The 21,163-nt window shown below is 40.3% G+C and overlaps 1 protein-coding gene across 3 annotated transcripts in view; it reads right to left on the bottom strand.

Moving 5' to 3' along the window:
• The window catches only part of gabbr1a (gamma-aminobutyric acid (GABA) B receptor, 1a), a 100,605-nt gene that overhangs the window by 46,398 nt on the left and 33,044 nt on the right, over positions 1-21,163 (bottom strand). For all 3 annotated transcript variants that reach the window (XM_088084584.1, XM_042490951.2, XM_042490952.2), the window contains 3 exons: positions 10,233-10,367; positions 2,233-2,403; positions 128-229 (listed from right to left, as the gene is read on the bottom strand). In XM_088084584.1, the coding sequence (XP_087940710.1) occupies positions 128-229; positions 2,233-2,403; positions 10,233-10,367 (408 nt within the window). The remainder of the gene's footprint in view (positions 1-127; positions 230-2,232; positions 2,404-10,232; positions 10,368-21,163) is intronic.

The following is a 21,163-nucleotide window of genomic DNA, read 5'->3' as shown; positions in this document are numbered from 1 at the left end:
AATTTCCTCTATCAAATCGCCTCTATGCTAATGGTATCGTGTGCAGCTGTGAGCCAGAGGAGGAAGGAGAAGGGGGTTGGGGGTGGGGGGGCTACCAGCAGCTGAGGTGAATTTTTAATCAAAGCACCTTGAGGTTCTTGACAGCGACAGCCGGGTCGGTGAGGAAACTCTGGCGGACGCTGATCTCGATGCCTGCCTCCTTCGTCCTCTGCTCCAGATCGTCCAGCGTCTGCGAGATGAAAGGGAAGGACAGAGGGAGACGGACAGGGAGAGGGGGGTGAGAGAGGGGGAGGTTAGAGAGTCAGCTGAACCGAGACAGAGGGAGGCTGAGATTACAGAGAAAAACAAAAGAAATGCAACCAAGTCCACAGAGACGAAAAAAACTCCTCAAATAACTAGATATATCGCCACACGGATGTACGAATGCCTCCGCACACCATTCATGTTGCACTTACAGTTTACATCCATGTCTGTGAAAACACAGAAGATCTACACAATCATCACCGTTTCAAGGTGTTTTTTGCTTGGTTTTTTTATTGGTTGATTATTTTTTTGGCATTTTTGCCTTTATAAGACAGATCAGAAGATCGAGAGAGGGGACGACATGCAGCAAAGGGCCACAAACCGGAATCGAACCTGCGGCTGCTGCGGCAAGGACATTGCCTTCATTAATGGGGTGCCTGCTTTATCCACTGATCTACCCAACACCCCTTTAAGGGGCTTCTTGCAGGTTAATAAATTATGGCCAAAAACATGTTGTATGAGGTCACCATGACCTTGACCTTTGACCACCAGATTCTAATCAGTTCTTTCCGGAGTCCATGAGGATGTTTTTGTCAAATTTGAGAAAACTTCCTTTAGGCCAACCTCACGTATCACATTCACGAAAATGAGATGGATGTAAGGTCACAGTGACCTTGACCTTCCAAGACTTCACAAGACTTCCAAGTTCTAATCTGTTCATCCTTGAGTACACTTGAACGTTTGTGCCAAATTTAAAGTAATTCCCTCATGCTGTTCTAGAGATATTGCAGTCACAAGAATGACACTGATATGGTCACAGTGACCTTGACCGTTGACCGACAAAATCTAATCAGCTCATCCTTGAGTCTACTTGAACATTTTTGCAATTTTTTTTAAGTAATTCCCTAAAGGTTTTCTTGAGATATTGCTTTCGCAAGAGTGGGCCAAATGTACAGTCACCATGACCTTGACCTTTGACGACTAAAATCTAATCTGTTCATCCTTAATTCCACTTAAACATTTGTGCCAAGTTTGATGAAATTCGCTCAAGGTGTTCTTGTAATATCATCACAAGAATGAGTCGGCCGAGGTCACAGAGACCTTGAGCTTTGACATCTGACCACCAAAATCTATTCAGTTTATCCTTGAGTCTACCCAAACATTTGAGCCAAAGTTGAAGAAATTTCCTCACGGCTTTCATGAAATAATGCATTTACAAGAAAGGTCACCATGACCTTGACCCATGACCACTAGTCTACCCAAACATCTTTACTAAATTTGAAGAAATTCCCACTGATTGTTCTTGAGATATCATGTTCACAAGTATGAGACTGATGAGGTCACAGTGACCTTGATCTTTGACCTACGATCACCAAAATCTTATCAGTTCATCGTTAAGCCCAAGTGAATATTTTTGCAAAATTTGAAGAAATTCTCTCGAGTCATTGTTGAGATATCGCTCTGGTCTCAGCTGTCGCCAACACAGAGGTATAATAAAATCTGAAGTGTATATGAGAAAAGCCAAGAGAGAGATGGACAGTGTGTATGATGAAAAAGAAAGGCAGCATGGGAGAGAATAGATTTTTAGACAAAGAACAAGAGTTGAAAGAAGGAAAGAAGAATGTGAGAAGGGAGAGGAAAGAATGTGAGAGCGCGATCATTAACCTCCATTACAGGAACCAACCCAAGTGTCATGGTATCGACCGCCGTGCCTGGGAGAGATGTATTGCTTGATCAATATTTCTCACAACCAATACCCAACAAATTACTTCAAAAATCCTCCATCAATCGCCTGGAGAGATTGCTTCAAGGAATATCACATAGCCTGAGAACACAACAGCTCTCATAAACAAACATACAGAGGCAGCCAGACACTCTTCAAAAGTCAGGACGTGATAAAAAAAAAGAAAGTGAGGGAGATAAAAGAAAGACTTGGAGATAAAACAGAGCCGTAAAATTGACAGTGAGATGGAGATTTAAGGTACTGACTGAGGTGAAGACTTCGGTGGTCTGCTGGATGGTGGCGATGCGGGTCCACTTCCACTTTTGGAAGAGCTGCACCCTGGTGGGGTTGTGAAGGGTGGCCGATGGGTGCGTGCGGAAGAAGGTGGGGAAGCGCTGGCGGTTGGAAAGGGCTGGCGAGCTGGAGCCGTAGGACAGCTGGGGAGCATGAGACAGAAATAAAAGAAGAAGAAAACGGAAAGTTTAGGGAGGCAGAGAAAAATATACTTTTGAAGGTTCTTCTAGGCATCTGTACTAAACAGACTTCAATCAAAATGTATTCAAATCTGGACTCTCTTGTTCCTCCCCTGTACACAGAGTTCTTTGATGGCAACTGGTTCAAACAGCACACAACAGAGGAAAGCCAGCAAAAAGACGCAGAACCAGAGAGACAATCCCCGCTCCCATTTTCTCATTTTCATCCACACCCCCTTTCTCCTTTTCAGCCTCCCTCCGGCTTATCAGGTGTGCCGATAAACACTGTAATTTCAATAAAAAAATTAAACACTGCATGCAGGATTTCCCATGCATACATTGCCATGAAATTGTGATGACACATTCTGCTATTACAAACAGAACAAATTTAGAAAAAAAGGATCTAATTATTGTTGTTGCAAACAGTAGCACAAGTGATCATCTGCTTCTTTCATTTGGACCCGTATAATTTGAATTCTTAGGCACAATTCCCACAAGACGCAGACTGCTAAGATGTGTGTCCAAAACAGTGGGGGAGAGGGATGGTGGAGAAATGCCGACAGAATCAGGGAGACGACTGTTCCTCCAACAATTAGTTTCATACTGACAACTGAAGATAAAATCCTCGACAGTTCTCCTTTAAAACGGGAAACATGGAGTTTAGGGAACCATTAGAGATAGAGATAGCGTAGCCTCCTCCCCAGCTCTCATCTCAGCCCCATTACCTACACAACCCTGGGATGTTCACCGATGGGAGCGAGAGGGGGCTTGACGTTAGATGACAAATGTCATGTACAATGTAGACTCCCAACAATAACAAATCCCTTTGGGCACATGCAGGTAGACGGAGGCATCAATACAAAGGAAGGGAAACTATACAGGAAGTGACAGCTGATCTGGGCGAGGCATCGAAAGATCTGGAGAAACCAGCAGCAGCTTTGTTGATGACAGGAAAAAATGTGATAGGTGTTTATAACATACATGAGCACACGCAGACAGTGTGACAGTTAAATGACAGAAAAAATAACATTTTCTTTTTCTTTTCTGGTCTGGTCTGAAATTTATGCAAACAGGCTGAACCGGCATTTGTCATCAAGTCACATTGTGGTAATTTTAAAAGCAGCCTTAGTCACAGCACTAAATCCAACTCAAATTGCATAAGTAATAACATGACAGCATGAGTATATGTTTGTAAACTTACTAATGGAGCAACTAGTGTCATGGTGTGGGGGTGGTGGGGGGGGCACAGCGTGTTGTATTTGTTTACTTTTGGGATGATGAGAGGAGCAGAGTTATTGTCTTAAAGACACCAATATAGCAACATTTTGAATTTGAAGCCAACAAAAGAGCAGTCCTTAGTGGCTGCAGGCGCTGCTGTGGGCTGAACTTTCATCGGAGAGAGGCTGTGTTACTATTTATATCTGTTGCTCGCTTTGAAAGCACCACAGTGAAAGAGGACCGGCTGATTCATGAAGTTGAAATGAGGAACAATTTGGACAAATCCTGTTTATTTCACTGCAAAAACCTTAACATAGTGTCAGCTGGCTGGAGGGAGAAGCCGAAAGTTTCTACTAAGGTAAATGACCCAAAATAATAACAAGGTAATGTTAGTCACTTGCTGTTGGATACATTGTTTGTCATTTCCAGTAAATATCACAATATTAAATACATGTTTTCTGATTTAAAAAGTAACCTTACAAATGTAGGAAGTCAACAATGTAGCCTACTCACACATCTTTTAAGTGTTTACGTCTGGTCTGATCTCGAGCGCACAGCTGATAGCGACGAGGTTTGTTTACATGAAGTAACAGAAGTGCATATTAAATGGATTCAGTGTGGACAGAAAGCTCTTGTGTTTCGTGATGCTGCGTGATGGTTAGAAGCTTGTTTTCTGTTGGGACACGGTGTCATTTTGTTCCTCTGAAAATCGGCTGCTGAGTCAAAAGGAACATCTGGTAAAATTCAGTAAACCAGCTCAGTCTGGTGTTTGGCTTAATATCAAAGCTTTTTGTGAAAATTTTCACACACACACAAACCGAACCCTACTGACTATATTTTAATTAACTTAAAGTAAAAAAATCACCTGAAATGACAAAAAACAGCAATGAATTGATCCTATTCTCTGAGAAATAAAGGTGCTAATGAGAACCACATAGGTTTTTTTGGCTTGTCCCCATAGAACCCCTTTCGAAAAAACAAGGAACCAATTCCATTCTGGTTCCTTAACCTAATTTTGCAAATACTCTACTAAATATTTCCACCCCCAATAGCATTTCAACCAAAAATAAATTGGTTCACTACCTGAAAAGTTGGTTCCCAGCTGGAACCAAAAATAGCAGGGTTCTATTAATTCTAATCATCAAAAGTTGGTCCATACTTATTTTTTGGATAGAAACAAATATCTGTCATAACAGAACAAAAAATTTGGTAGGCAATCAGTGCTGTCAGCCATCTTGCCACTACTGATTACTTCCATTGTGTATTGTGAAACGCCCTATGTTGATGACACATTCTTGATTATAATGGTTCCTCACATAACTTGTGGAAACATGGGCTGGTTCACTAGAAAGCACCAAGAATCCAAGAGTCCTGAACAGAACCGGTACAAAAACCAGAGCTGATTTAGTGGAAAAGGAGAAACTGAGGGCAATTACTGTACAGAAAAGTTCGGGAACAGCAGCTTTCTGATATGACAGGAGATATTTATGACTGAAAAAAAAAAATGTGCAAAATCATAATTAGCCGTTGTGACAGCTCCATTGTCGTCTGAAAAAACACCGGGTGACGTGTTGCTTGATTTCTATTAAACACGGCTATTGTAGTTTATTTTGAGTTGATCCCACACACACTGTCCCTCTGCCATAAATACTCACTCGAGCTCCAAAGTTGTATTAATGCAATAAATGTGTGTTTTTGAGTGTTGACAGTCATGCTAGCAGCTCTGGGAGGCTGTACGTAGCCACAGCCGCACTCTGAGCTTAATGCAAATATCAGCATGCCGAAATGCTCAGAATGACAATGTGGATGTATAGCACATAATATTTGCCATTTTAGCATGTCTCTTGATTAGGCATGCTGAAATGTGCTAATCAGCACTTCTCGTAAAGTGCAGCTGAGGCTGATGGGAATGTCATTAGTTTTGCAGGTATTTTGTCATTTCCAAAGTATTGGACAAACTGAAATTTTGACCTGACTGTGGCACAATAGGAAAAGTTGGAAGATCACCACAGTAACGAGGATACATTAGTCCTTTTTACACAGAGAGTGTGCATAACGGGCTGCTACGAAGTGTCTTGTTTACACCGCCTTTGCATTTTACACAGAACCAAACAACGGCGGCAACATGCCACGCCAGTGTGTGATTGTAGATTCTAGCACTACTAGATGACTAGATTAAATTTTATTCTACCTTTATTTTCCTCCCTTTTTTTTGTTTGGCTGTTGATTCAGTGGGTGGGAAGTGGGAGGTTTGGTAGGAACTTTTATTCAGATGTTTTTTGATATATTTGGTAAATAAAAAAGACCTTGATTAAAAAAAAAAAAAAGGGAGCAGAAAACGGAGTGATTTTGACACGTTCAGTAGCTGTGAGCACCACAAATGAAATCCAGTCAACTGAATTATAAGCAGAAATCTCAGAGGCCAATATCTCAAACCAAATAAAATGAACAAAAAACGTAACATGGCTATGTATCACTCAAGGAACATACTAGAGTAGGGCTGGGCGATATGCTGTAAAATAATATTGTGATATTTTTAGGCTATATCACAATACACAATATATATTTTGATATTTTGAAATCTCCAAACTACTGTAAACTACTAAAACACAGAATTACTGAAATACAGTTAAAACAAACTATAACATAATTAGGTAAATAAACTACTGTTATAAGAAAGTTTATTAAATACCGTTATAATGAAGTGAAATAAAGTACTTTTATAATTAAACAAATCAAAGTGGAACCCATGGTGCTTTTATTTTGAAGGACGCAGCTCGTCTTGGTCAGGAAGTGTTGATGTTTTTGCTGTGAACTTGAAGCTTCTGGTCAAGAGATGGATGTTGGTTTTATTCAATAATTTAACTGTCACTGCGGTGCCTTTCACTGTGAGGATTCATCCACTGTGAGCTGGAAACAAAAAGCTTTCCAGTTCATATATTAGAAAGATTTCCAAGTCCTCTCATTACGTTAGACTATAACGGCAGCACCGTTATATGTGATGGAAACAAACCAACAGCCCTCAGTTCATATATTAATATTTTTCGCAAAGCACAGTGGTGCTCCATGGTTGCAAAATGTGACTTAATAGTCACTATCTGGACTCTAAAAGCCTTGTTTTTTGTGTATGTGTGTGTATGTGAAAAGCAGAGAGTCGCAGGAGAGAATTAGAGAACCAAAATGCCAAATCGAGTCTCATGCTGGTGGCTTAAAAAAGCGACGTGACAATCTATATTCAATGTTCAGGATATAGTCATTTTAATATATCACCCAACCCTAAAAGAAAGTTGTTGTTTTTTATCTTAAACTAGGTGAACAGACCCTTTAATGTCGACAGCTCTGCTCAGCCTTGATGCATTTTATTATTAGTCCAATCTTGTTTTTGCAGCAGTTTCATTAGCACCATGCCTGTAGGCTGTAATAATTTAACTGTCAAACCCTAGAAATCACCAAACAAGGAGATGCAAGTTTTTTCCCCACATTAACACTCAAATACACCTCGACCAGACACGACAACAGAAAGAAAAATTAAAATGGAGCAAAAGACTTCTGCGGCAGAAATAGACTGATGTAGCGGCACTCTGCGACACACAGGCAAAGTTCCACATCGAAGCTTCCCAAAAACCACAAACAATATCTCTTTGGTTCTCAGCTCGTCAGTTCTCCTGTTGCCTTGTAGTAGCAGATCAATGCCCGTCTGTGGCTTACAGTGCTTTTAGAAAAGGAGATGGGGGATCAAATTAACACTGTGCCAAGAGGAGCCGATCGAGAGCCCCTTCTTGATCAGCGTCCAGAAACGGAGGTTGCTTTTGCCTCCCCGGCGCTCTGATGAGGCTGTTTGACATGCGAGGAGGCTTCTGCAGGCAGGCAGCATACAGAAATAATTGAGTGTGGCGGTTAGGAGGTTGTGCCAGTGGTGGCGTGTAGTAAAGAGAGACAGATCCCTTTGTGTGCGAGGAGAATCGACTGCTCGAGTTGAGGGAGCGAGGCGGAAATGAAGAGTGGGAGAGAAAGACTGTAGAGATGGAAAGGAGGAAGGAAGGAAAGGAGGAAGGGAAAAAGGGGCTGAAAAAGAGCGGGCCAGCTCCAGGCGGCGACGACAGACAGAGAAAAAGAGGAAGGAAAAGAGTCAAAATGTGGAAGAGTTTTTAATGATTCGGAGGAGAGAGAGAGCAGAGACGAGAAAGAGGGGCAGATGCCAGCCACTAGAACTGATTGTTCTCGATGACTAATCTCTGGATGAAACTTCAATTATGGGACAAAGCTAATAAGCAGAGCACTTTGAGTGACAGAGAGGCAGATCAAGAGGAGATGGAGAATGAGATAAACAAAATAAACTCACTGATGAAGGCACAAAAAGCAGGAGTGTTTTAGAAAAATAACAACATCATATCTCTCGCTGATTTAGAGATCTGGGACGCGTTTGTACTTGTCATAAATGTATTATTTTTCAGTATGTGAGGTCAAATAATATGTTTTGCCCTGCACGTAATGTCAATGCAGTATAGTGAAACTGCTGCCTGAAGTGTTGTCGCTAAATTAAAGCGCTGTGTTGAGTATTTTAAAATCAATAAACAACTACAGCATCGATTTAGGGAACTTAGTATAATTACCGAAAGTAGAAGCAATCATCATTTAAATGAATATCAACTTATATGGTGCATTTTTGCCTGCACAAAGCAAAGGGAGGAAGCAACAGAGCTTAAGATTTTGTTATCAGTCTCAAGGGTTTTTCATATCAGTTTCTATCACTTTCCATGCTATCCGGAACAAAAGTCCACCAGAGACATGGGACGAGAGGCAACATTGTCTTCTTATTTGTTTGGCATCTCACTCTTGTTCCCTACGGAGAATCAGTGTCGTTATTTAAGCCGCTTTGGACCACATGTTCTTAATAGTAAATAGCTGAATTTATGCAGAGCTGCCGTGAAAAATAGTTGTTTTTTATCTGTAAGATTTCAGCCTCCTATATACAGGTGCAGGTGAATCCCCAGACCTCGCTGCGAAACGCTGTCGTTGTCAATTTCCTACCCAAGAAATTGTCCCTGTATGAAAACTGTTGAAAGCGTGCTCTGTGGATCTTTTCTGAGGAGCAGGGACAGTGGAAAGAGATGTTGCTGCAGAATTTTTTAAATGTTATTTGTCAATGCTGTAAATCTAACAAACAAAATCCCTTCCACCTGCGCCATTGTGAGTGTAGAGGCTGAAATCTCAGAGACAGAAATCTCAGAACCTGAACCCACTAAACCAAAACTATCTGCAAAATTGGATATTGCTACCAGAGATTAGTAGGGCTGAGTATCTGTTCTCAATACCTCAAGAACCAAGCAGTAACAAAATATTTTCAGTTAAACCTTTGACACCTGGATCAACATCAGTTCTCTTGTGCTTGGTTTAGGTGCCTTTCACAAGTATCTAAAATCTTTAATCCCTGGGTTAATTGGTTTGGTGTCTTTTTGAAAACCATCATAACCCTAACCGATTTGTGCCATATCTAAGGAATTAGCGCCCCATCAATGATTAGTGGTATTTTATTTATTTATTTATCTTTTTAACTTCACACAGTCCCAAACACTGGTTTCCTGGGCAAAAGTTTTGTCAGTTTGACCCAGGTCTTTACTCCCTTCAGCAGACTGGTGATGTGATCACAGCCTTCCCATAAGCAAAAATTACCGGTTCATGTCAGAGATGAAATGTAATGCATTGTTTTTTGTAAATTTATGAATTAACAGTGCATGAGAACCGCCTGGATGCTAACAGGTAGCCCCGTCACTATTGAGTATGTTATATCTTATGGAGTTTGCAATTCAGCGTGCCAAGATCGCAATTGGTAAATGGACCTGCAGTTGTAGAGCGCTTTTCCAGTCATTTACTTCCAGTGCTTTTGCGCTGCAAGTCACATTCACCCATTCATTCAAACACTGGCCGAGGCCTCCGTACAAGGTGCCACCTGTTACTCAGTTTTTACACAGTCATAGACAATCACACACCAACAGCACAGCCATCAGGAGCAATTTGGGGTTCTATTCGGATACTCTGGCATGGTGACTGGAGGAACTGGGGATCATACCGCCATCCTTCCAATTAGAGGACGACCCGCTCTACCAACTAAGCCATAATCGCCCAAGATGGAACCAAAATGTAAAAATATATGGCTATACTACCCCACTCACACTAAAAGTATCGAATGAAATACTCTGTTGGCATTGGTAACACTTAGGGTACTGGTATTGTTATTTTTCTTCCTGTTTGTATGCAAGTATGTACAGACAACGATCACTGTATAACTTTGATACTGTAGAAAAATCAAAAATGTAATCAGAAGCATTTTTTTTCTCTGATTTCTAAGCAGATTTATGGATGTTTATTCATGATGGTAACTGGAGATGAAATTAAATAATCCATCTATTAGCTAACTTCAGTGTAAATCACACTGAATCTAAAAATACGTTTATCATGTCTGTGTGTTTAGACTGGACTGAGGAGTACAAATTCTGACATAAGCTTCAGTTTGAGGATTGAAAAAAAAAGTCCTGAAAGCGTGCACTTTGGAATAAACGGTAAGAGACACCCACCACTATGAGGTTCCACATGCGAGCAGCTTCCGCCACCAGCGTGGAGACGCCGCTGCAGCCCGGCATCAGGACGATCTTGATGGGCTCGGTGTACAGAAGGTCATACAGCAACTTGGTGGCTTCTCCCGGGTCACACTGGAAGGACAAAATGACAGAGTGTTTAATGGATGGACGGATGAACAAATGGGATGGGTGGATCAATAATTCGGATGAGAAATTACTTGAGGTGATCGAAAGAGAGAGAGAGAGAGAGGGGGGGATCAGAGCAAGGGAAATGGGACAGATAAGGGTGAGGCAGACAGATGGAATGAGAGCGGAGGGTGAGGAAAAGGAACAAATAGGGAATGGAGTGTGGGAGATGGAGGCGGCTGTAAACAGAAACAGAAAGCAGTAAACAGAAGAGGACAGATAAAGTAAAGGGAAATGACATTGAAGTAGAAGGGAGCAACTAAAAGGCCAATGCAAATGTGAAGCGAAAAAGACAAGCAGGACAAAGAAAAGGACGAGTAAGGGAAATGGGAAGAACAAAACAGATGGGGTCAAGAAGAAGCAGAGGAAAATGGCACAAAAGTAGCACGCAGATGCAAATGTAAAGGGAAAACACAAGCTGGAGGAAGACAAGAAAAAAAATGATCCGCTCAGAGTTCACAGAGTTCACGTCCACACAGCCAGTATCAAAACACAACGCGCAGATCAAGACATAGAAACAGAAAGGCAGGCTGAAACCAAACGAAAGCGAGCACGACGACGACAACAGCAGCCATCACAAGCCATTACAACCCCCCAATAAAGTCATTTACAGCATGTCTAGGTGGCGAGAGTGCGGCTGGAATGATCCATCACCGCTCTGTCAGCCAGATTACAGACAGGCCGTTACCGCCGCACTGCTCATCAGAGTCACTGATAAACTGGGCTGACACATCTAATGATTCACCACGGAAGAGGAGATGTGGCTCGCAAACACAAACACACATGCACATTTTTTTAAAAAATACACTCTAGTTGAGTGTCACAAACAATCGGAAAGCAGCCGATGACGGCGCCGACCAATATGGCTCCTAATTGGGGTGTTTGTCTCAACGGCTGAATTGTCTCTTTGAGGCAGCCCTCTGTTTTTTCTGAAGAGGTAATCACCACTCAACAACCAGGGAATATGTGAAAAGGCCGTGCCTCTTATTGATTGATGTGTCTTCCATTAACTCAAGATTGGGTGGAATTATAGAGGTGTCATGTCATCACAACGAAAGTCAGGATGTCGGCATGCACGTAATCTGAACCCAATCAAAGTAGGACTCTGACTGCTGACTTTGTGCAATTAAAGTCTCCATGTTTTTTCTTTTTATTGGTCTAAATCCAAGTTAAAGGAATACCTCAGCCTCCAAATTATCATTCCTATATCAATTACTCACCATATATTACTTAAAATATGTGGAGAAACCTTTGTTTTTCTCAAATGAGCACAAGAACTCAAAAATGGAGAAAATCCTTTAAGAAATTAAAGTCATAGGGGTCCACGTTTAACAACACCAAAACTTTATATAATTATATATATAATTATTTTTTACAAAATGTTGAATTAGACATTGCTACTTTGTCAGGAAACAGAAAAACGTAATCATAGTTTAGAAAAAAAAAAAAAAAACAATTTACAAATCATGGCAACATGTGCACCCACATAGAGAGGAGTCTCCAGAAAATAGATTAAAATATTAAAATAAAAATACATTTAAATAAATCATTATTAAATAAATCATTATTACTATATTAAACAAACAGCTTGTGCGGTATAATCCAAATCTCAATTATTCAGTCGTATATTCAGCACTTCCCAGACAGACAACTTTTTCCAACAATCTGAATGTTTAGTGAAACTTATTTATGCTTTCTTCAAAGCCAGACTCCATTCACAAAAACTCATTTGAATTCGAGCACTGGAGCTGCTTGTCTGAAAAATGTCAACTTTATTTATAATCATTATAATCATGTACTTATGTTACAAAATTTCTATTTCTTAAGTCCATTTTTAGACAATTTCCTTGGCTTTAAAAACTTTGTTTTTATTTTCGCTAAATTTCACCTAATTATCTTGTTTTGTTTTTAACTTTCCCTTTTTGCCTTTATTTATTTATTCATTTACTAATTCTGTCCTATATTTTGGGTCATTTCTTCTTGAATTGCTGAATGCCATCTTTCTTTGTCTTTTAAAAGAAATCAAGCCAATCTGGTCAAGTTTAAAGGGCAGCAGTAGTTTAACAGCTGCTGTGTTCAGCAAGGTAAAATGACTGTTTTTGTTAATGGAGTCTGGCTTTGAAGAGAGAATATTTAAGTTTCACTTTCAGCATGAGTTGTGTGCGAGTTTGTAAATGGATGTTTTTATATTGTAGCAACCCTGAAGGACTAACATGGAGGTGACTGATGAGGAGTTCATGGGGCGAAGATATTGCCACTTGTTCAGCTGGATAGTTCAGGTTCAGAAAGGGGAGAAGGCAGAGGGAAAAGGTAAAAAAATGTTTTGAAGAACAAGTTTGAGCTACCAGTCTTTTTATTGTTTTGGGCACTCAACCCCATTATTAGCCTGTATACCATGGTGATAAAACCTGCTTCTCCGATTGAAGTTCTGCCACCGTGTCCTCATAAATTGAGCTAGATAGCTGTGTAGCAGACTAACCAGTGCTACAATATAGTTTTGCTCTTTTTAAACTCTAATTCCTAAAATTTTCCGTTTTTAGGATTCTCTGTTCACCATGGAGGTATGCGAGGAAAGTTTTCTTCAAAAATTTAGCGTAACACAGGGTGAGAAATTGTTATACATCTAGGGAGTTGAGCAGTATTTTAAAACACTTTATTAACTGGATCACATAAATACCTTTAGGACATGTTGTTAAAACCGTGCATGTCATCAAGGTGATGACTGTTGAGACGTCACAGATGCTGCGTAAGTGTAGATTCAGTGGGCGCTCAGGATTAGGGGAATTTGGGCACCCACAAGGAAATGGTGAGGTGACCAGATTAAGATCAAAAGGGAACAACACATAAACCTGCGTCCATCCCTCTATTAATCTTTGTTGATGTCCTGACACTCTACTCAGTGATTTCTTACAGTACAGTGTTATAAAAGTGCATCATTTTGCATCACCTTTTGAACTGCTGCCGTCTGACCCAGTTCGCTCCAGCAAACACGGAAAATAATCTGATGCACTTTTTCTGAAAGGAAGTTTTGAAGTTTTTGTTGCTATGTGTTTTTTATGTTACTTAATAGCAGCAAAAATGGCATTGGTAAGAGACAAATTTGGACTTCAAGGTGAAGCCCTGGTGGTGTTAGGGAGTTAATCAAGCCTTAATATCTTTCTAATGGTACATAAAAAAGTTTGGCCTTTATTGGGAAGTCTGATATGTAGAGGAGTAGTGAAACTGCATCTAAAGAGGTATTTTATTTTCTATTATCAAATACTCATGATGGGCTTAAAAATGTCCATTCATTAATTAATTGTGTCAACTACTGCAATATTGTTTGAGCTGCTACATATCCATCATATCTCACTAAATTATTTGTAATTCAGAGGTTTTTGAGAAATATTTCACATTTGAACAGACGAGATTCATCATAGGAATGGTGAATTTAAGCGAATAATCAACAGGCTATGCGATGCTGTAGGAATATGTGAAATATGCGGCTTTAAGCTTTGATTTTGGAAAAAAACACATTTGAAATTGTGTGAAATAAACAAAGTTTTATGATTTCTTCCAAATAACATTTATCGATCTTTAATTTAAGGAAAGTGCGCATGATTTGCAACCCTAATCTGCACTTCTGTTCACAAAATAATTATTGCTTTCTGTGAATACAGTAAGTGTTCTTCAGATATGCTTATTTAACTTTAAATACATTAATTGCAGGAACGATCTCCCAAATATATTTATTTTTTAATTTTTTTATTATCATACATGCAGTCCTATTTAACTCACCAAAAAATATTTCCATTTAAGGTTGTACAAGACATGATTTTTTTTAATCAACTTTAGAGGTCACAGAGATGGAATTATTAAAATACAACACTAAAATCATTCCCTTCCTTTGCCATTTCATCCTAAACCTTATGGCAAAATGCATCTGTAAATATCTACTTATTTTAGGTTTGTTTTCTTTACTTTTCTTTCTTTCTTACTGTTTATGCTTGCTTGTTTCTTTTGTGTACATAGTTATAATTTGTAATATGCTTTCCTTTTTACTTTTCTTGTTGTTATTTGTATTATTAATAATGTCATTTAAAAAAAAGGGGAGGACTTTGAATAAGCCTTTTTAAAAACTCAATGTCCAATTTCACCACAATTGTCAAAAGATCATAATAGTTCATTTGTTTTAATTTAACACTCCACCATAAAGGGCAATGTGGCTTGATCTCCGCAAATCTGCAGCAGTGGAAGTGCTGGGAAAGCTGGAATTTACATCTTTGGACTCACTGACCAACAACAAAAAAAATTCTGCACAGCAATCACATCACTGATATCAAATTATTGTCCTACGCAGATCATTTTAAAAACAAAAATTAGAGTTTTGGTGTGCACGTCTGTAAAATTATCTCTATGCGTTGCTGCTAGTCTTCAGTCCGCGGGATTAATTGCATTAATATTGACTGGGAAAGCAGCTTCGTGGTATTGATGCCATACAGAAATTGCCTTGTGCAACTCAGTGCCGAGAGGCTGCAGGTTTTCCTTCCAATCAATCACCACACCAGCTGATTTTCACACATCACTTCCTACTCTCTGCTAAAATCAGCTGCTGCAGGGTTCAGACCCACAGCCTGTTGGTTGCCTCTTCCTCATGAAACTCATTGCTGTGTTATCTTGTGGTGCGAGGGAGACGCAGATTTATGCGCAGACCTTTTTAAAATACTGTCTTTCCCGAAGGTTGTTTGTGTTCTCTGTCACTGTGGCTGTGGGCTGGCCGCATGCTGAGAAGAAGCTTGTTAGCTTTCTGGTGTTACTGAGTTTTAACTATAGTCTCACTCTAACAGCTTGTTTTCCTAAAATTTCCAAATTACTCGCTGCTTTCAACATGTATAAATTAACTAAAGAAGTGCAGACTCTGACCTTGAAGAGGTTATTTAAGTATTATTCCTCAACTTGTTTCATCGAAACTATTTCCCTGCAATTTTTTTTTTTTTTGCCGTCACACAGAAATATTTTTAGATTCATATTTCGATTAATGTTTTTTAATTGGAACAAAACTGGCATCTGTGTATAAATCTTTGTAATTTAGTAACACATGCATGTAAATTAACGGCAAACTCAATCATTAGAGGACAAAGTCCTTAAAAAGCTTTCAAATCCATTAATCACAACATGTAAAACGAGTCTCTCAATTTGCAAGATTACTGAACCAGATCAAGATTTTGCTATCAAATATTTTAATATGTTTTTGTGTGACTAATGGGAACAACAACTTTTAAGAAACTGATCCTGTACAGCCAGCAACAGTGAAGACAGACAACAAAGCAATCCCTGTAGGTAATTTTGCACTGTCAATTTACTTCCATCAAATGTGTCAACAACATACAAAAAAGACCCTACAGAGAAATTGTAGAGTTTCAATTTGCAACTGAAATTTGATGAATGCACTTTTCGCATTTTAAATGGAGATTGTGCTCGCTCTTTGCTTTGTGTGATAGTTGTATTTGTCTGTCTCTATTTATTGTTGTAACTTTGCTTTGAGCTCTTGAAAAAGAGATTTTAAATCTCAGTGAGTCTATTACCTGGTTAAATAAAGAATATATATATATATATAAATATATATGTATATATATATATAAAGATCTCACTACAGACTTAAATTTGCTATTTTTAAAGCGATAAAATATTTTTTAAGTGGGGTTGTATGATGTACTTAGTCATAGTCAGTGTATAACATACAGTAGATATCAGTCGGTATGCCCCCAGTTTGGAGAGGCAGGCTGGAGTCAGACATGTAATTTAAACGATCTACCGCTGTGAATGGGGTCAGCAACAAAACAGATTTTAGCCACCTAAAAAAAAAAGTCCCATCTAAGAAAATCAATATCAGTATAAGTGTAGGCTATACTGAGGGTATTTTCACCGCTTTACCTTTCTGTCAGAGAGTGATTTTCAACGGGAAAAAGCAGCTGTTATAGCGCTCTCCTCAGTGCCAAACTCCATTGAGAAAAACAGCGATTTAAGACCATGAACAAAGGAGCTGCTGGTCTACCACTGCCTCAAACTGTTAATTTGTTTGTCTTATTAGTGTCTTTGGCATTTAAATGTTTTCATTCAGATTCACCAATGTCACACAAACTAACTAACTGATAAAAGCAGTTGTAGTTCAGCAGCTCAAGTTCACTAAAGTTACCGTTTTTTTCAATGGAGTCTGGTGGCTTTGACGAGAGTAAAGTCACCTGAGGCTGTTAACGGCTTCCCCGTCAGAACAGGCTGTCTGACAGAAAGGTAACAGTCAAAATACTCTCAATATAGCATACACTTAAACTGATTCTGATTTTTTGAGGTGGGATTTTTTTTTAGTGACTAAAATACATTTCATCGCAGACCCCAATTTGCACAGCACAAATTCCGGTTTTAATTAAGCTTGAGCCCAAAACTGCTGCCGTGGGTCAGGTCAAGCTCGGAAGAAACTGATGAAAGTTCTCGGGCAGATAGCAGCTACCTAAGAGAACAGCAACAGCTGCCATGAATGTCTGCAAACTGGGAAAAACAATGATGTCCAGGCGCTTCTTACCCTCCAAGCAGAGCACGAGATCAGCAGCCATACAACAGAGACAGTAAATGATTGTTATTGCAATGTTAATGCCATTGTTATTGTTTATTAAGCCCTTCTGACGTGTATGTTTTATGTCACGCAAGGGGCTGACGCTGTTGTCTTAAATGTCCAGCACGCTATTTGAAATCACACACTGGAGTGGGATGATGTCGCTGTTGTTTGGTTCTGTGTAAAAATGCCACGGAGGCATAATGAGGGTACTTTGTAGTGGCCCTATATATAGTCGATCTTTGTGTGAAAGGGCTTTAGTCACCAAAAAAGCAAAAATAGGGTCCAGGTTAAAAAAATACAGAACAAATTGACTTTGGTGCTTTAATTAATTGAGCTATTTTCACCCCTTACAGTTAGTTACAGACTGTTCAGGAATATGACGAAGCTCAGTTCTCAAGCACAATTGTAAAACAGCATCAGACTCCATACTTGAACTTGTCAATCATTCAAGTATTGCAAAGAGCGCAAGAAATGAAACCTTTTGGTAACGATAAGGGAAACACGGTGCAGAAAGAGGTGAAAAAGCACACAGCCTCCCTTATGAAAAAACAAAAATAGAGACCGAGAAACAGGGGTGTTGGCAGGTGTGCCATAAAGGTTGAGAAATATCTGCTATTCTTGGAGGTCTGTTTTCTACAACCCCCCGGGGTCATCGCCATTTCCACTTTCATTTCTAGCCCTCCTTGGCTCATGAGAGCACCTGGATTGACGGCTCCCGATGCCATTCACAAACACATTCACCGACACACACACAAACACAGATTAATGCAAGTGTGTGTACGCGGTCATAAAAATGCACTCGAACAGCCACACACACGCATGACATAGCACCGCTGCTTCAGTCGCTGTCCTTGGTGCTGAAATTCCCCGAGCCAATATCAGTGTCGATGTTAACATGCAGCCTCTCCAATCAGTCAAACCCGGCTCGCGAGAACCTTTGAAAGAAAGGTTCCCTGGGCCGGGAAGAAGACACGGACTCGTCATAATACACTCTCTAATTACACTCCAGATTGAATAATATAAAAAGAGTGTGTAGAGGGGATAAGATAAGGGCCCTGGGGGACAGCCTATGTGCTGAATCTCAAAGCATGCGCAGCTACATCTCCTAATTTCCTCATAATTACGTCTGGCACCCGACTCCAGGCTTGTATGCCAATGGACACGCATGAAGACCAGTGATGAATACCGGTTGTGCCACAGCGGATGGGGAAACAGTGTCACGGCTGCCAATTAAAATAAAGGGCGGAAGTGAGGGAAGCACCTTGTTTCACCATTTCTCTGTATCTCTACTGTCTCACTCCATCACTGTTAATAATTGATCAAAGTTTGCAGTCTCGGCTTTGATATATCCATGGCAACGGCCTGCGCGGAGAGTGTGTGTCTGCACGTACTGCATGTGTGTGTGTCTGTGTGTGTGTGTTTAGATCTCAGAAGGCTGTAAATAGTCTGATGCTGTCGCCAGAATAGCCAGAGAAACAAGCCGTTCTGCTACCACGGGGTATCTGCATCCATTAAAGGGACAGGCTGGGATTAAGTGTTGAGCTTCATGAATATTGTATGATGTTGAACAAGCTGAGGACATTGCTCGATACTCCCAACCCTAATGGTCACCGACATGTGTGGGTGTGAATGTGTGTTAAGGCACCTGTTTGCCAAATCCAAGTCAAACTTTAACACGCGTCTGCTGTTAAAAGATGCAATAAAAGTTCTTCATTGTGATAAATTCAGGTCAAGAGACTCTGCTGCATAATTCTGCCTCTCCAGCCTTGATCTTGAGATGCAGGCAAACAAAGGGGCCAGTTACGCCCTTGTCTTAATCTTACAGTTAAACAAAGAGTTGCGCTCACGAGGTGGAGATTCGCTCTCTGACCAAACAAGAATAAAGGCGTGAGGCGTAATAGCAGCACGTAAATATCATAGCTAATTAATCCCTATTCTTATAATTGCTTTTCTGCCTCTCGGAGAGTAAGATCCTCATTACTATTCCAGCCAGGTGAGAAGCGTTTGCAATGAGAGGGTAAAAAAAAATTACCAAATACACTGTACCCTGAGCAGGAGCAATAAATTCCCCCCTTGACTTAATTCAAGGAATTAACCAGTGTCACTCAGACAATGTTGTACCAGCCTCTTTGAGCCGTTCTATTCAAAGGATCTGCATCTATTTATCGAGCCGCAGGCGCCTGTGACTCCTGAAGCGCAAGGAGTGATGTTTCCCCAATCCCTATGAAATCTGTTCATGCCACTGCTTTATCTTTATGTTCATGGCAGCTACATCTGCAGCTGCCTGCTTCACTACACTTGTAATCAGAGGACGCGCACACACACACACACATGCACACATTTGATCTGTTTAGCATTGGATTGCAAAGAACAAGGTGTATGCATAACAGAATGTGAATAAGCATGCACTGTACTATCAGCTCTGCATACATCCAGCATATGAATTTGCACACATATTTCCACAGAGCTGAAACCTTATTTGTTTCTGTGGTTTGCTTCAAGAGTAACTGTGTTGCCATGCCAACTCTCCCTCTCTCTCCCTCTCTCTCTCTCTCTCTCTCTCTCACACACACACACACACACACACACAGGCACACACACACACATTTGCTCTCTCTCTCTCTCCCTGCTATTCTGTTTAACAGGATTCCAATGCAGAGCCTTGTACACCAATCAGAATAAAGCTCGTAGCAAAATTTCTAACCAGTCCCAGCACAGTTAACTGTTTGGTGCCCCGGCTTCTCTCCAGGCATCTGTCCTGCAGCATGATTGATAATAACCCTCAAGAGAGGAGACAAGGGGGGGATTTCCGGTAATTGTTTTCATGTGTCATCCTGCTGTTAGAGAAAAATGGGTCCTTTTGGGTGGGAAAACTTTCAGAATAACAATTAGGAGAGGCAGCAACAAGGTGCAACTGGAGCGTTTCCCTTACTAAGATAAATAATGTGCTTTTTGATTAAACTCTATGTCAGTGTGGTGGGTGGTAATCTGGGGCAGCGAGGGGAAATGAAACCAGTCGGGGGGCGGATATTGGATTTATAGCGGTTGATAATGCTGACATTTTAAAATACCACCGTGATTAATGATTGATGAGCAACAAGCAGGAGGTGTGTTTGTTCATTTAGCACTAAACCAGCACTGTACGTGGCATGGCAGCCCCCTTTGTGCAGACTGAAGACTTGAGGGTTAGTTATCAGTGGGGTGACCTTTTATGAAAGCTCCTCTTGGAGATCTGTGACTTGGGAGATGGCTGGTGTTCATAAGAAAAGACGACCTGGAAGTGACATTTAATAGACCTGCCATGACTCTGGAGGAAGCCAGGGTGGGAATAAGCTACATAAAGTCAGAAAACATTATTGCAAAAGGGAACAAAGTGCAACAAATGACATCCAGCATGTTTAAAAGAATAACACAACAAAACAACACAACTCCCACTGATCAACTTGGAAGGTTATTTTTAAACCACTGGATTTGATCAGCCTGATCTCGATACAACTTTTTAAGATTACTAAACCTGGATTAGCAGTGCTCTAAATGGGACTACATATCACAGTGTAGGCGACTGGCTCTGTAAAGAACATCAGTCAGAAAAACATACAACAAAACAATACAAACACTGCTTTCCATTTTCAATTTCTATTTCACAGTGAGACCCCCCATCTGACCCACATATATATATGCAGCTACTTTAAAATGAAGTAAACACCGTCCATCCATCTGTTTTGCCATAGGTAGAGACAGACAAAGGCTTTTGTCTCACCCACTGCCTGTTTTTTTATTAAAAATACTTCACAAGTAACATTGCCTTGCCTCTTCTTCTGCCCATAGAGTCAGTAAGTGAAAACACAGACAGCGCCACTTTGCCATTGTAACCCACACTGTGGTTGAAGGCAGATTTGCAGTTTGAATTACAAATAAAGCGCTATTATTTTTTCATTATTTTGCAGCTGTTAAAAACCTGCGTTGTTGTCCCATAGCAAAACAGTGCACACTCATGTTACCCAGAAGTTAACCTCTCCTCAACTAATATTACTGCTGATTTTGACGGGGCTGCAGAACAGCAAATCATAATGTTACAACATTGGATGCTCTTTGTTGTACTAAAAGGCCTCATAGGTAGCATAATGTCTACTTTTTTACTGTAACGCCC

This window comes from Plectropomus leopardus, chromosome 11, assembly GCF_026936395.1.
Source record: "Plectropomus leopardus strain MGB_pleo_1.0 chromosome 11, ASM2693639v1, whole genome shotgun sequence".
In the NCBI taxonomy this organism is placed as follows: domain Eukaryota; kingdom Metazoa; phylum Chordata; class Actinopteri; order Perciformes; family Serranidae; genus Plectropomus; species Plectropomus leopardus.
Note: the sequence above shows the minus strand (reverse complement) of the source record. Positions and strands in the feature narration are given on the sequence as shown.